Source organism: Struthio camelus, chromosome W, assembly GCF_040807025.1.
Source record: "Struthio camelus isolate bStrCam1 chromosome W, bStrCam1.hap1, whole genome shotgun sequence".
NCBI classification, from domain to species: Eukaryota; Metazoa; Chordata; class Aves; order Struthioniformes; family Struthionidae; genus Struthio; species Struthio camelus.
Genome location: NC_090981.1, coordinates 57214515 through 57229192, shown reverse-complemented (window position 1 = coordinate 57229192; position 14678 = coordinate 57214515). Strand labels below are relative to the sequence as shown.

Here is a 14678-nt window from a genome sequence, read left to right as displayed (position 1 = left end):
TCCATGTGCTGCAGAGAGCTGCCAGAAGACTGGCCCTGGTAAACAGAGGACACAAACATGGAGCTCAAGTTGTGTGAAAGCTGGTCTGACTCCTCAGCTGTTTCCTTTAATAAATGCTCATGGTTTAGCACAAATCCAGAACCCATACATTATGACAAACCATAAGCTGCTTCTGATCTTTTCTAATTACAACTTTTTTACCCAGGGTGAGGGACAAAGGAGGCAATTGCCAATCCTCAAAATAAACAACTCTCCTGAGAAAATGGAGCAAGACCTCCCTAATACTGAAGTCAGCCCACAGCTGCAGAGAACATTCCCACGATACAGCTGGTGGAAAGCTTTGGATTTCGGTTCTAAAACCAGTTTATATCATCTTAAGTACATGAGAGGATATGCAATCCATAAGCATTAAGTGCCTTTCATACCTGAAGCCTATGTATTTATATAGGCTGTATTTATTCAAGCACAGTAAATCTAGAATACATGGGAGCTGAACCCAACCAAGACTGGATTGTGTACGTGTTCAAGAATTTGCAGATAAACAAGCTGCAGATGTGATGATACAAGATTCACGCTCACTCTCAAATCCTAGGGCCTTTATCATCTTTCTGCTAACGTACGTGAACTGGATGGCTGTGACAGACTCCTCCTTGTTCCTATGCCACGAGGGGGTTATTTTTAGTTTTTTAAAGGCAGTTCATCTCCTTCAAAACTGGGCAGCTATCCAAACAGCCAAAGGAGAGACGGGCTGTACTGTTTATCTGTTGCTTTATGGGAAAAACCCTCATTCAGAAAAAAAAAGGACATACAAAACCTGTACCGTAGATAAACTATGTTTCTATTACTCAGCTGACTTGGCTTTCAAACACATTACATGGAAGAGCAAGAATTACAACTCTAGGCATTGTCTATGCTGATATTTATGGTCAAGTCAAAAAGGTTATCTTCCACTAGCCCAGGCAACAGGAGATATTTCATAGCTTGAAGCCTGCATCATATCTGCAGAGAACCCTGTTGATAATTGGTCTCTGGATGAAACAATTTCCCCTGGGCTTGTCCTTAACACAGAGGAAGCAGAAAGCGGTCCAGAATGGCTGGAAGCAAGGAACTGGTAAACGTGCCACCTTTGGTAAACCAGAAAGCGGTCCAGAACGGCTGGAAGCAAGGAACTGGTAAACGTGCCACCTTTGGTAAACGTCACCTGTGAGGGTGACAGAGCATTGGAAGAGGTTGCCCAGAGAGGTAGTGGAGTCTCCTTCGCCGGAGATATTCAAAACCCGCCTGGACGTGATCCTGGGCAACATGCTCTAGGTGACCCTGCTTGAGCAGGGAGGTTGGACTAGATGATCTCCAGAGGTCCCTTCCAACCTAAACGATTCTGTGCGACTGCTGCTAGGAAACTCTCTCCTGACCTCAAGAACATATCTCCATTAAAGTCTCCATGACAGATAAATTTTAGAACCTGTAGAAAACAGTAATCTAATGACATCGTCCCCCAGTTGCCTTCTAACGCTCTTCCCCCTCCCCAAACTCATATGATCCACAAAAATTCCTATACTGTTCCCAATCCCTTGTCTGCAAGCCCAACACCACCATGTGCCCTTTGCAATTACAGAGCAACTCCGTAGCAATACAGAAGAATTGCAATCATTTCTTCTCACGTGACATGGCTTCTGGAAACAAGAGGGCTACTCGCACACAAGAGGAGCGGTCACATTAGGCAAGTAAGATTTGGTCCCTAAACATTTTGTCATTTTCTCTTGCCAAAATTCCTCACTGTATTTACTCTAAAACCTTGCACTTCACCAGTCTTCTGGATTCACTGAAGGACCTAGCGCATCTGTTTAGCCAAAGCACGAGTGAAGGGCACTGCACAGGCCCACAGATACGCTGGACAAGACTGTATCTCAGAAAGGTAGAGTACTGTCAGACTTCCAACAAATGCAGCATTTATAGTTGACCAGCAACTCCAAGACATGCTAAGCTGAGGCTGGACCCTGTTCTCGCCTGACTCTTCAAAGGGATCAGTGCCAAAGGACACAATCAGTAAGAACAAGGCAAGAATCACAAATGCTTCCAGCCCTCGCCGTGAAGAGGAAAGGAGCCGCTCAGCCCTTCTCCAAGACCAGGGCCAGCCCCATCCTAGCCTCACACCACCTCTTCATCTTCCAAGTGAAACATTTCAGTGCAAAGCAGATTATTGACAGCCAAAGGTCCTTCTTGTTTTTCCAGACAGGCAATTCTATTTGAAAAGAGATCCATGTTTCAACAACCTCTTCTGAGGCTGCAGTGCCCTAACTGGAACGAACGCTCAAGTCCTCTAAGTAATGAGGGTCCCTCTCCGCGCTCTGCACACATTTAATTGTTGAGTAATGCTTCCTGCTCCTTTTCAACACTAATGCTTTCTCTGAAATGCTCTTCCAGTGTTTCCAGAAGAACTTTTGACCCCAGGAGTGTTTTTAAACTTATGGCATTGTTATCCTCTTCCTTATTATGCTTGCATGGCTAGAGGTAATTACATATGGATTCTCCAATAAGACAGAAAGGCTCGCAATGGGAAATAACTAAACATTCCTAAGGCTCAGATTAAAAAAAAAAAGGAGGTGGGGGGGACGACAAACGCGTTTCTGCATATTCACAAAACAGGTTTATTTATCCAATTTCAGCGGCAAGCCTTGCCAAAAACATAAGTGGGTCTTGGCACAGATAAAGAAACCCAGCTCATGCAAAAAAAAAAAAACCCTGGTATTTAAACTCTAACTGGCGACATCCTGTTTCTGTTACAGTAGGAGTATCAGACCTTGGTGGGTCACAGCAGTCTCCGCATGCAACGCGCCCACAACTTGGATTAACGGACGCTTCAAGCACTTAAGGTCAACACAAAATGATTCAATACTAGCAAAAGAGTTTTATAGCCCTGGAGCAGAGGCGGGTGGGAAAGAGAGAGGGGGACTGTCAGAAGGACAGAGCTCCCTTCCTCCCCCCAAACACCGGCAACAAGCATCTCCAGCGCTCTCTCCCTGCTTCCAGGAGCTGCAGACTCAAGCCTCCCCAGGCAGACACTATCCTCTTATACAAACTTTTTCAAATTTCTCATCTATCCATTCATATGAACCTGTTCATTACAGCTGAATACTTAATAAAGAAAATACTTGATCATCAGACATTGAACAACATAATAGCTCCAGAAACAAGGGCGAACAACTTTTAAAAGCAACTAGGAATTGTGCACGCCTCCACGTGGGCATCCAAAACGCTCCAAAGTCATCAGACACTTTGCAAATTCTTGGTAGATCCGTTTTCTGTCTAGAGTTCGTTTCCCAGGTTGCTCTGCCATCCAGCAATACAGTGACAAATAGGTTCAATTTCAAGCAACAGAAATGCTAGTAAAAATGAAATAGAATTAAAAATAGATAGTCCAAAGCAAATAATATCATGTTCTCCTATTTCACTTGGACGCATATAATGACATTTTAAAATATCAGTGACAATTGCACAAGGCAAAATATGGATTTGGGGGGGGGGGGGGGAGGAGAGGGTTAAAAGCCCCAAAGTAATTGAGGACAATTTAACACAGACTCTGTAGCCCAGTATTTCATATCTGAAGTTAAGGGACATTCTGGCCAAACTAGCTCTGAAAGAAATGTGCTTTAAGGATATTAATGTAATCCTTTTTCTGCCTGGCAGCACAAGTTTTATTAAAGTTAGAACTTGAAGGAATGTTTCATGTTAAACAGGGTTTTACATAACCAGACTCTCTGTAGAAACAGAGCTCCAATTAAATTGTATTTATGAAACTTTTATTAATGTAACACAACAAATCGACTTTTAAGTAAGCTTTACAAAGTGATCTCTCTCTTAAATTACAGTTTTCAAGCGTCACTAAAAAATTCTTTCACTGTGTCCTGAGGAAGCTGAAGAGCTGAGAACGTTGCCAAGCTGGAAATACTGGAGCAAAACTTACGGTTTTAAAGCACTTGCTCACAGGGAAAGCTCTGAACAGCCAGCACCTAAAGAAGAGATGTATTTCTTTTTTTTTGGAAGTGATGCAAAATCACAGAACTATGTGGCTTGGAAGGGACTTACAGGGGTCCCTGGTCCCACCCCCCCCCCGCCCCTCAAAGTAGACACAACTTATATCAGGTTGCTCAGGGCCTGCTCCAGTTCAGTTCCAAATATCAACGAGGAAGTCAATTCCAGTGTATGCCTTAGTTGTAAATGATTATTTCTGATGCCGTGTCCCTTTGACTCCAAGCCTGACCTCATGAGCCCTCCCTGCTCACCTGCAAGCTGCAGGGGGGTTCCCTCCCCCAGGGGCGCTCTGCAGAGTTCAGGAAGGGATATCGATCCCTCTGCGCCTAAGCACCGAGTCTGCTTCAGCCTATAAAAAAGATCAGGTGCTAACCCACTAACAGCAAGTGCATCAGGACAATAATTTCTGGTTCTGCTCAGCACTGCACTTATACTCACAGCAAAGTTAATGAAAGAAGACCTTAGACAATGCTAAGAGTTTCCAAAACCCTTCATCCTGTAATTCTGGTAGTATCTTCTATGTTCAGACTCTAGAATTAGATTTATGTTAACACTGGTCAGAAAACACCTGCCTGTTATTGCCTCAAGCCTCCCATAGTAACTATAGCCGACAGAAGTGAGGCACAACTGCCCCTGAGCCCTGCAAGTTGCAAGTGTGCAACAGTTGGTTGCACATGGCTAGTTTTAAAGTCTTCCTTGTTCACTTGGCCTTTCGCACAGCAGCAGCAAGCGGCAGGGGGGAAGCAGCAGAAGCGGAGGCAGGCTCTAGGACTACAAAAAGGGGCAGCAGACCCCTAGTTGACGATAAATCATTTTGAATTACTTTTTGTTACCTAACCACCCAGGACGTGACACCACTGACACCATCCCTTTCAGGCTCTAGAAGTACTGCAAAATAAGAATGAAAATTCATTACCCTCTTGTCAGAGGGGAGAAACCATGGGTGACAAAGCTAACTCCAGACCAGAGTCGGCTGGGAATCACTTGGAAAGTGAAGGCTTCTGATGCTGAAACCGAGTTCACGATCTCAGTTACACCGGTCCAGACCTTGAGTGCCTACTCCACTGGAAGTCTAAACACAATTATATTTGCACGGGTAAAAAATAACCAAGCTTAGCTTCTGCTTTAATCATCAGTCACACTGTCACCTCTTATCTACAGTATATATATGGAGTATATATGAGAGAAAGAAAACTTGCAATCATCAAGGGAGTCGGAGGAGCAGAGAACAGTAATTGCCAAAGTAATTTTGCAGGAACATATATGATTATATATATTTTATATATATATATATATATAAATATGCATATATATTTATATATATAAATAAATAAAAGTGATGCTTCATGTTCATGCTGACCTTCAAATCAGCTTCAAAAGCCTTACTATGAAAAATCCTTCTCCTCATCTCAGCACACCAAGTAAAGCCGTGCGTGAAGTTTCTCTCTTCAATAAATTTACCTTCCTATGTGCGTGCCCGGCTCACCTCTCCCCAGCAGGCTGCACTAGCCCTGCCGAGGCTGGGGCAGGTGACGGGCCCATGGTGGGACTCCCGCTGTACCAAGCACCCACCCCATGCTGCAGAGCGCTCCTGACGGCAGCCACGTAAGGGGAATACAGAGGCGTCCCGCACCTTGGATTAGAAGGGGAAGGACTTCATTTGCAGCTCAAGTAAAAAAGGAAAAGGATTTAGCCCCAAAAGACACAAATAACAAATAATAATAAGCACAGGAGAGAGAATATGCAGGTACAAAGTGAATACCAGCATCGGCTAAGGTAGCATGGCTACATCCCTCTGAATTCCACCACCGCCCCCAAATAAATAAAAAAAGCAATTAAATTGAATAGAAATAGAGAGGAGAAAAAAAAAAATCCTCCTGCCATTCTTCTAATGCGTTTGTTGTACTCAAATTTCTATGATTTCCCTCCTCCCTCCCCCACCCCTCAGTAGTGCATTATATAAGCACAGAGATACTCCCAGAGACGAGACCACCACACAGGTAGGTATGATCAAATTAGCTTTAAAATCATGACAGCACCACTAACAGCAGCAGCGGCACTGGTACAGACTCCAGGGCAGGCTATAAACTCTGCTGCAGGGCCCTGGGCGGGCTTGCTTGGTGGGGTCTTCACTGATGTGCATGCTACCTAGTGTTATTAATCTAGAAAGGAAATATCTGATAACATCAAAAAAAACATCACTGAAAACCACAGATACCCCTGCTGGAAGCTCAGGGGCATATGAAGTGACAAATAATTGTTAACGTATGCTGAAATTTTCACTAGAGCGCTAGGTAGCTGCATGCTGAAGCCCTATGTAAGTAAGTTTTGCGAAATTTGATTTTAACGTTCAAGCTTTGCTGAGCCACAGCCTTGCAAATAATTACCAGAATTTGAAGTATAACAGCAAGAAGAATTGCAAAACACTTTTTAAGCCAAAAGAATGCTTAGATGTCCGCTCAAGTTAGCCCAAAAATACTAGAATTATCATCAACACTAAGCACCCCCTATTTATTTGTTTTTCCCTCCCTCCCACAAAGAGTCAGCCTGGCATATAGAAGGAAAGACTGCGCAGAAATAAAGCAATAAGAAAATAAAACTTGTCACACAAAAGAGTTGTTTGAGAGCCGGGACTATTATAAGCATAGACTCGAAGCACGTGAGAGAGAATATGCAGGTACAAAGTGAATACCAGCATCAGCTAAGGTAGCACAAGACGGGAAGCATAGGAACACAGAATAGAAACAAATCACTAAATGAGACATCACTTGTATGAGTCCTTCCAAGGATGTAAGAGATTTATTACAATTGCCACAGAAAAGAGGGAGAAAAAGACGAGAAAAGAAAAAGATGAAGCCTTCAGTTGAATCCACCTACTTTCTCTTGCCTATAATCTAGCCTGTAAACTCTTCAGGGCAGAGATCATCATTTTATTCTGGGTCTGCACAATACAACAGGGGCCCAGGACACAAATGAAGCTTCCGAGAACTGCTACATTAGAAATAAATAACAATAATCCACTTAATCTCTGCTGAACGTAGCCCCGAAGGGAATGCAAGTGAGATTATCAATTGGCAGCATTTACTCAGTAGAGCTTCAGTTCCAGTTCACGGCCAGAAACTCTTGCTCTTCCCCCAAAGTCTCTTGGCTTCAGCAGAGCAAATAACAACTTGAAGAATCGGATCATAAACTGTTAAAGAAGTTTAGTCACAAAAGGAGGGGAAAGAAGAGAGTAAGTATTACTACGCAAGCACTGCAAGAGACTTCTCATCAGTTCCAACAAAAGCATTTGGAAGTGGGTGGAAAACAATCCAGCAACAGAGAGAAAAACAAAACAAAACAAAAAAAACATTGCCATTGCCACATAACTTGGAGGACAAGGGAGCTCTTAGTCCCCGTAATGCTTTGCTATACTGCAGTAACACAGAGACGGCAGAAGCTGCAGTTGATCACATCACTGGCTAAGCTTGTCAACCACTTTTAAGGCAAAGAAGGGCTGGGCCGGATCGCCCCGTCCTGAAGATCCGTTCTGTGTCTGGCTGTAGGACAGATACAAACCGACCTCAAGGGACAGAGTAAAAACATCACCAAAGCCACACTTACAGCAACCAAGGTTTCAGGAGACACATTCACTCCCTTCACATCTTCTTCTTCTGGCTCTTCGTTTTCTTTATTATCAGTGCAAGAGACAGTGTCTTGGACTGAGCAAGTGCTAAGCAAGTCTGGCAAACTGGTAGATGGGTACTTCAGAAAATCCCCTTCAGCAGATTCCTACCAGAGACACAACAAAATAGATTATACGGCATGTAGAGAACCACCAAAGTGAAGGTGAAAGTGCTCCGTTTCACTTGCCCAGTGAGAGCTCCCTGATAATCCTTCCCCAGTTACATATTTCCACGTGCTGGTAACGTTTCAGTTATAAAAAGCAGCACTGATTTTAAAGTATATACATATAGTAAGCATAGGCCAATACATCTCTAAAACATTTAGATTTTATAAGAGAGAAGTTAAAATAAATGCTTCTCCAACAGCCTGCTCCTCCACAGCCTGAGTTTATTAGATGTCATTGCAACAAGATTCAGAGCTTAGAGAACTCATTACTCACTTCATCGTGTCCCCAAATCACACTCTGCATTCCTGCACTCTCCCTGTGGATGCTCTCCCTCACACATAATGCTATCTATGTGCATAAGAAGAGTAACTACTTAGAAGAACAAAATGAAAACTGACCCACCAACCCTATATTAACTCCATCCTGGATGCTTAAGGATGCGCCCATTCTTTGGCATGTTTTCCGGCAAGTAAACACGTGCATAAACTGAAGGCAGTAGTGAGACAGAGTCTCATTTTACCGCTTTCAGAACAGATCCTGCGTTCAGGGTGGCTCACCAGGCCAAACTGCAAGGCTGCTTTCCCATACTAACAAATCACATATCCAAAAGGATCTGTCAGAGAACGCTTCACCTATTTACATCTTTCCTCAGAATGCTTGACACAGGCAAAGATTAGATCCTCAGTTGCTTGGGTTACCAAGTTCTCCTCCCAGTGACACGAAAGTTGTCCAAGTACACAGAGCAAGGGCCAAAAGACTGAAAGTTTGATCAGAACTGTGAAGAGCTTTATACTGTAAGCTTATTCATGATTATTTTGATGTAGTTATAAAATGAATAAGGAAATAATTTTAGGAAGAAATTTATGCAGGCTACTCTCTCGCTTTTTGGAAGAAGCCCAATTGTCTACATGAAGTACAAAATGTACCTACTTCAGTTCAAAGTATCTTGTTTTCAGAATAAACACCGGTGGGGCTAATATCACATCGTAAGCCTACAGAAGGTCTTGAACAAGCTTCACTGTCTAACCGAAACATGAGAGAAAATACAGGGTCTTTGCTTGGACTATCATCAGGCAAAGTCTCTTCTAGACAAACAGGAGCATAAAGCGCTCCAGGAAACCGTAAGAGCATCCAGAAATTAAACCCATATTAAACCCCATTCAGGCTAGGGCAACCTGAGGGTGAAACTTAAATAAATAAACGGAGGTTCCGGCCACCACCCCAATTTCACACCTGCCCTCACCCCACAGGTCCAGTAACCCCAGCCACTTCCACGAACTGGCTTGGCAGCCCAACACACACTTGCATCAACCCAAATGAAGGAGCAGCAAGCTGTGGTCTGAGGGAAGAGCGAACTTGGGTGGGCAGGCCTTTCTTAAAAGAAAAATACTGTGCAATATCCCCCCAATCTCTCCTGTGATTAAAGCAAACTAGGAACCCTACTGATAAATGAGCGCCACCCTCATTTTCCTGAAATTTCATGCTACTTTATCTGCAAGAACTTCACTCCAAGCTATTAACGAGGACAAATTAAGGAATTCAGACTAAGAGATCATCATCAAGAGACCTCAAGCACACAGATATGACAAGAGATAAGAGCTACAGAGGCTACACAGGCAGGATCTGAAGAGGCTGAGAACAGCCTGCTTTATTTAGCAGGCTATATATATTTTAAGAAAATGTTTTTGGCCAGAACTTAAGTAATCTCTGCATGAATAAATACAGACTCATTTGCACACAGAACTACTGCGACAATACAAGCAAATTACTAAGTTGGCCTGTATCTTGCTGATTTGCCACAGATCTAACGCAGCTATCAATAGCTGTACGTTAAACTTAGAGAAGCAAACGTGCACACGTAGCCTCATCTCGCAGCTATTAAAAATCTGCCCTTTCTATACAGCGCATGCACAAACACTTTTAAACGGATATTCAGACAATCACCAAGGACAAGCACAGAGGATTTACTGAACATACCTTGCTAGCTACCACCAGCTGCACCAGGCCAGCTGCAGAGCGGAGAAGGGCCACAGCTTCCTGGTGGGAAAGCCCAACCAGTGACTGCCCGTTGATCATGAGGAGCTCATCGCCTGATGTCAATCTGCCGTCCCTATGGAAACAAAGTGGGAACACTGAGCTACAGAAGAGGATCTTCTGCTGATGCTGTGCTTAGACAGCATATGTTGGTGTGCAGGGACATGCAAAAAATGTGACTTGGTTGAAGCTGAACTCAAATCGATTTTTTGCCGTGTTATTTGCCCAAAGGGTGGGAAACGGGAGGAACAAAGAAAGTTGCTCGGAAGGGGCTCCACAGCAAATCATTTAGGAATGCTTTATAAACAGAGCCGTCCCCCCCTTCCCTCTGGGACCGAGTTACCCTCGCACCTTCCCTGGGCCCCACTGGAGGTGGCCAAGCCTCGTCCCTTTCCAGCAGGGCAGCTTCACTGCGCTCTCAGCCACGGGCCCCATCTCGCTTCCCCGGGCCCAGGGTCTGCAGTGAACGCCCCAGGCACACTGCCAACGTGCAAGGACTTCGTCCTCACCCTTTCCCGTGAGCCGGCTGGATTACTTTCCAGGCTCTGTCACCAAGTACTTGGGGGCCAAGAAAAGGCAATCGTATCTGGCCGGGGCCTATTGTACTGCCCCTCAGAGAAATCAGTATGCACTTGCAATGAAAGCAACTGTTTGACCTTTCTACATGTTGGATTAAACACGGTGGAAGAGGACTCTGTGGCCAATCACGAAAACAAGGTTTTAAACTAAAAATCCCATAGTCTCTTTCTGTAACAAGGATACCGGTTTCAACAACGGCAGGGCAAATTGCCCCAGCTTGTCTTTTGAGTTCAGCTAACAGTGATGACAATGGATGGTCAATCATACGTACTTCAGCTTCACGAAGGAACCAGTGTCACCTCACCTGTGTGCGGGGCCTCCTTCCTCCACGTGGGTGACAATGATGCTGCGAGGGGATCGCTTCGACCCTCTGCCTCCTGTTATTTGGATTCCCAGCCCGTCTGTCCCCTTCAGTATATGCATCTTCCATATACGGCAACCTTCTCGCTGGGAGAAAACGTGCAGAGAGTCCTTGAATTTACATTTGGACAGTAAGAGAGCGCCCTGCAAACGCCTACTGGTTTAGGACACAGGCGCAGGGGTGTAGGTGAGGGGCTGCGAGGCTACAGAAGGGAGCTCTTTGCAGGGTGACAGCCTTGATGCCCATCACCATACATCTGCATAGCGCGAGCTATACAGTCGCACTGCGCAAGTTGCCTTTGTTATCTGTGGTCCAAGTGAAGGAGGCAGAAAGGAGGAGGCAGCACAGGTTAGTTCAGCATGTGGAGACTTCCTTGCAGGCGTGTTCGCAGCTTCGCCACTCGCTACACCCTGATCCTTCCAGCAGCAGCCAGTAGCCTTGAAGCCTTTTGCCAAAACTGCCTTGAGAGGAAAGGCAAAGATCTGCAGTAGCTGTGCAAACGGGTTGCAGAAGAGCAAAAGGCCATTCAAGGGGGAACTTCAAACACTGCGGTAACATAGCTGCTATTGCAGCAGGGATTTGACTTGCGTTGTACTGCAGCGTTGACCTCTCCAGAGAGGCTTGCAATATTTGAGACATAGGAAAGAAAATACCAGCCGCCCATCAAACATTCCCCTATTTGACACCCGCTGTACCAACCGGAAATAATAAAACTTACCACACGGAATAACTTTTAAATATAGGCAAGGTAATTTATTTAAATCGGTTATAAATATTCTCCCCAAAAGTGCTTTACAAACTTTGGAGCAATACAAAACACAGAACAAAAACTAGCTTTGAGAAGTCCTACTAGAAGGATTGGGCCCAAAGGAACATGAGTGTGGCAGGTATTAGCGGAACAGAAATGAAAAGAGAAAAACAAGCAAGCAAGCAAGCCAGCAAGCAAGCTACATTAGGCAATTGCTAAGATTCGCAAAAAGAGGAGAAGAACCAGGCTAGCAGAATTATGAGAAATTCTAAGAAGCTTGCAAGCTTGGAAGACACAGGAAAATACACAATTAGGGGATAATTTTCAGGCCACTTGCTGAAGTCATTCAACACTGCCTCATCTCTCTGGGCATCTATTTCTGATTTCTGGTTTTGTTCTGCACGCAAGTGATGCTCCCAAAGTACACAAATGCCCAAGGAGTGACAATGATTAAAATTTCATGCCAAACTGTGAAGAGCATGTAGAAATCACTGCTTGTTTCTGAGAAGTGCAACCGCTAAGTATATCAGTGAACCTAAGGTTTGTGACAACTTGCAGACTACAGGCCAACTATTTTCATCAGAGCCTTTGTTAGCTGCAGAAAAATGCAATTTTTTTTTTTTTTTTTTAACATGACCACTGGGGCCCTATGCTGAGACTTTTAAATGCAACGTCAGATGAGTTTTTCAGATATAGGAACAAAGAGGACGATATCTACATCAATATCTAAGAACAAAGTGACCCACAGTTAGGAGAAACAGGAAAAACAAACCCCATGTCTTAAGGGGTAACCCAAAAGTCTGATCCTGAAAACATATACACCTGTGGGTAATTTGTTAACTTGAAAGCCAGGCACACGAGCAACATCCCAACAGGTTTAACTGGGATCCTAAATGCATTAATAAAAACACAGTCTCCTGTTGGATAACAGGGCATGTCAGGACAGAGAACACCTTGAGATAAATTAAACTGATACGTGAAACACCTTGTCAAACGCAGGGGCAAGAGTCAACTATGTTTATGTACACATAAAAAAAGAACTTATCTACAGCACAGGAGCACTCCAGAGAGACTTGATTGCTATAAAGTGTCTTGTACTTATAATAAACATAGCATAACAGAGAAATATAATCCTTCTCCCCCCCACCCCAAACCAAGACCAGGCTAAAACGATGACAATCCGATCTCCTCACAAGATGTAGTTTTGAGTGTCCACACGCTAAATTCAGTTTAGAAGCATACCCTCTAACAACGTTTAACAATGCAGCCATCAAATTGTGTTTAACCATTTGCAAAAGCTTTGTGGAATGCAAGTTATGCAAAGGTCTACAACATGCAGTGCCTACTTGCATTCCTCAAAAAAATCATACATTCAAAAAAAAAAATTATTCTTAACTGACCCACACTCAAAAACTCATTTACACAGCAAAACACTTAACAGAAGCAAATTACAAGACTCTGCTGTTCTTAACACAAGTACCATCTTATTCCCTTCAAAGTCCCATTGAAATCAGAAGCACTTGCAAAGTGAGGCATTAGTCTGAATAGGGGTGGCAGAATCCAGCCACATTAAAGGCAGCAAAACAATCTACCATATGCCCAAATATGTATTTCTTTCACTAGTTTTAGAATGACATGATCACATACTGTTTAAGAAAAAAAAAAAAAAGGAAAAGAAAAGGCTGTCTCTCGAGTTCCCATTGGTCATCTATATGCATCTCACTGGAATAAGCAATTATTCCAGTGTGGACGGGAAATCAGATCACCTCACTATTCTTCTTGATAAAACATTCATAGCTACTTATTTAAGCACACTGGTGCTGTTACAAAGCAAACACACACAGACACACGTGCGCATGCGCACCCTCCCACCCCCCAATGCAAACATACCTTTGAGGTACATCAAGGTACATCACTCCAAGTTCTTAAAAGCTGAATATTTTAAAAAGCAGATTCCTAGTCTCTGTTTGAGGACTCTCAGAGAAAGGGGGGTGTTCGGCAGAATTCCCATCCCTCCACATGAGGTAGCTATCTTCTGTTTTGTACAGAGCAGCACGGGATACTTCACAGCCCACTGGGAAACCCTGCTGCTTTGAACACGTATCTTCCGCGACTCCATCACCGCAGAGCCTTAACGGTAAAGCTCTGTGCCGAGTCCAAGGATTTTTAAATGTATTTTACTGAAAGTTTTTACTGAAAACCAGTTTCCTTGAGTTACCGGACATTTCCAGGTTCAACAGCACAAAGCTTAAGCACTTAAAAAATAAATAAATAAATAAATAAGGCAGAGTGATTCGTATTAGGTCTTCAATTTAAATTTTTTTTTAAAGGATCTTATTTTCAGGCTTTCCTTTATAAGCAAAGGGACTACAAGCTCACTTAATCTTTAAATGAAAGCTAGGATTCTGGTGTACTCACACAGCTCCGGAGACTTATAATGCACAAGGGAAACTCCAAATGTAGTTAGAATTGGCAGTTTGCAGGTCTGACATCACTATCCTTGGAGCCTGCCTAATTCCTGCTCAGAGCAAGATGAGTTTAACTACTGGACAGTCTCCCCTGATCAGCTGCAGGATTCTGGCTGCTGCTTGGCTGCTGCCAGCCTCATATTCCTATTAACGTCTGAATTTTTCCATCCACTCAGAATAATTCTCGTAACTTCATTTATAAACAACACAATAAATCTGCACACATGCCCCAGAAGCTCTCTCTGGAAAAGCATTTCATGCCTATGGCAAAGAGATACGCCGATGACTGTCCAGCCAGGTATTTCAAACTCCAGACCCCCTCAGTGGGGACAGAGAGAGGCAAAGCAGCTGCTGCATCCCAGGACTAGTCAACCATGGCCTGACCGGTGCTCTGGAGGGGGTATCTAAGAATAAGGAAATCATCCCATATCTGCCCTTAACTGAAGTCAGGTCACAATAAGGAAACTCAGCAATCGAGAGAGTGAATGCAAAAGGGCTCATTAGAGGACCCAGGCTGGCTATGCGTGTCGCACAAGCCATTAAGTTTCAAGAGGAGACTGGACGATCTCTTGAAGTCCCTCCCAGACCTACATTTTTGACATCCCTCAGCACTCCTATAGCAAG

General features: G+C 43.8%; 1 protein-coding gene across 4 annotated transcripts in view; it reads right to left on the bottom strand.

Moving 5' to 3' along the window:
• Window positions 1-14678, bottom strand: part of LOC104147771 (PDZ domain-containing protein 2) — a 213056-nt gene that overhangs the window by 46884 nt on the left and 151494 nt on the right. For 3 of the 4 annotated variants that reach the window (XM_068925089.1, XM_068925090.1, XM_068925092.1), the window contains 3 exons: window positions 10782-10924; window positions 9842-9974; window positions 7636-7803 (listed from right to left, as the gene is read on the bottom strand). The exons of the other annotated variant lie outside the window; for it this stretch is intronic. In XM_068925089.1, the coding sequence (XP_068781190.1) occupies window positions 7636-7803; window positions 9842-9974; window positions 10782-10924 (444 nt within the window). The remainder of the gene's footprint in view (window positions 1-7635; window positions 7804-9841; window positions 9975-10781; window positions 10925-14678) is intronic. 4 annotated transcript variants of the gene reach the window in all.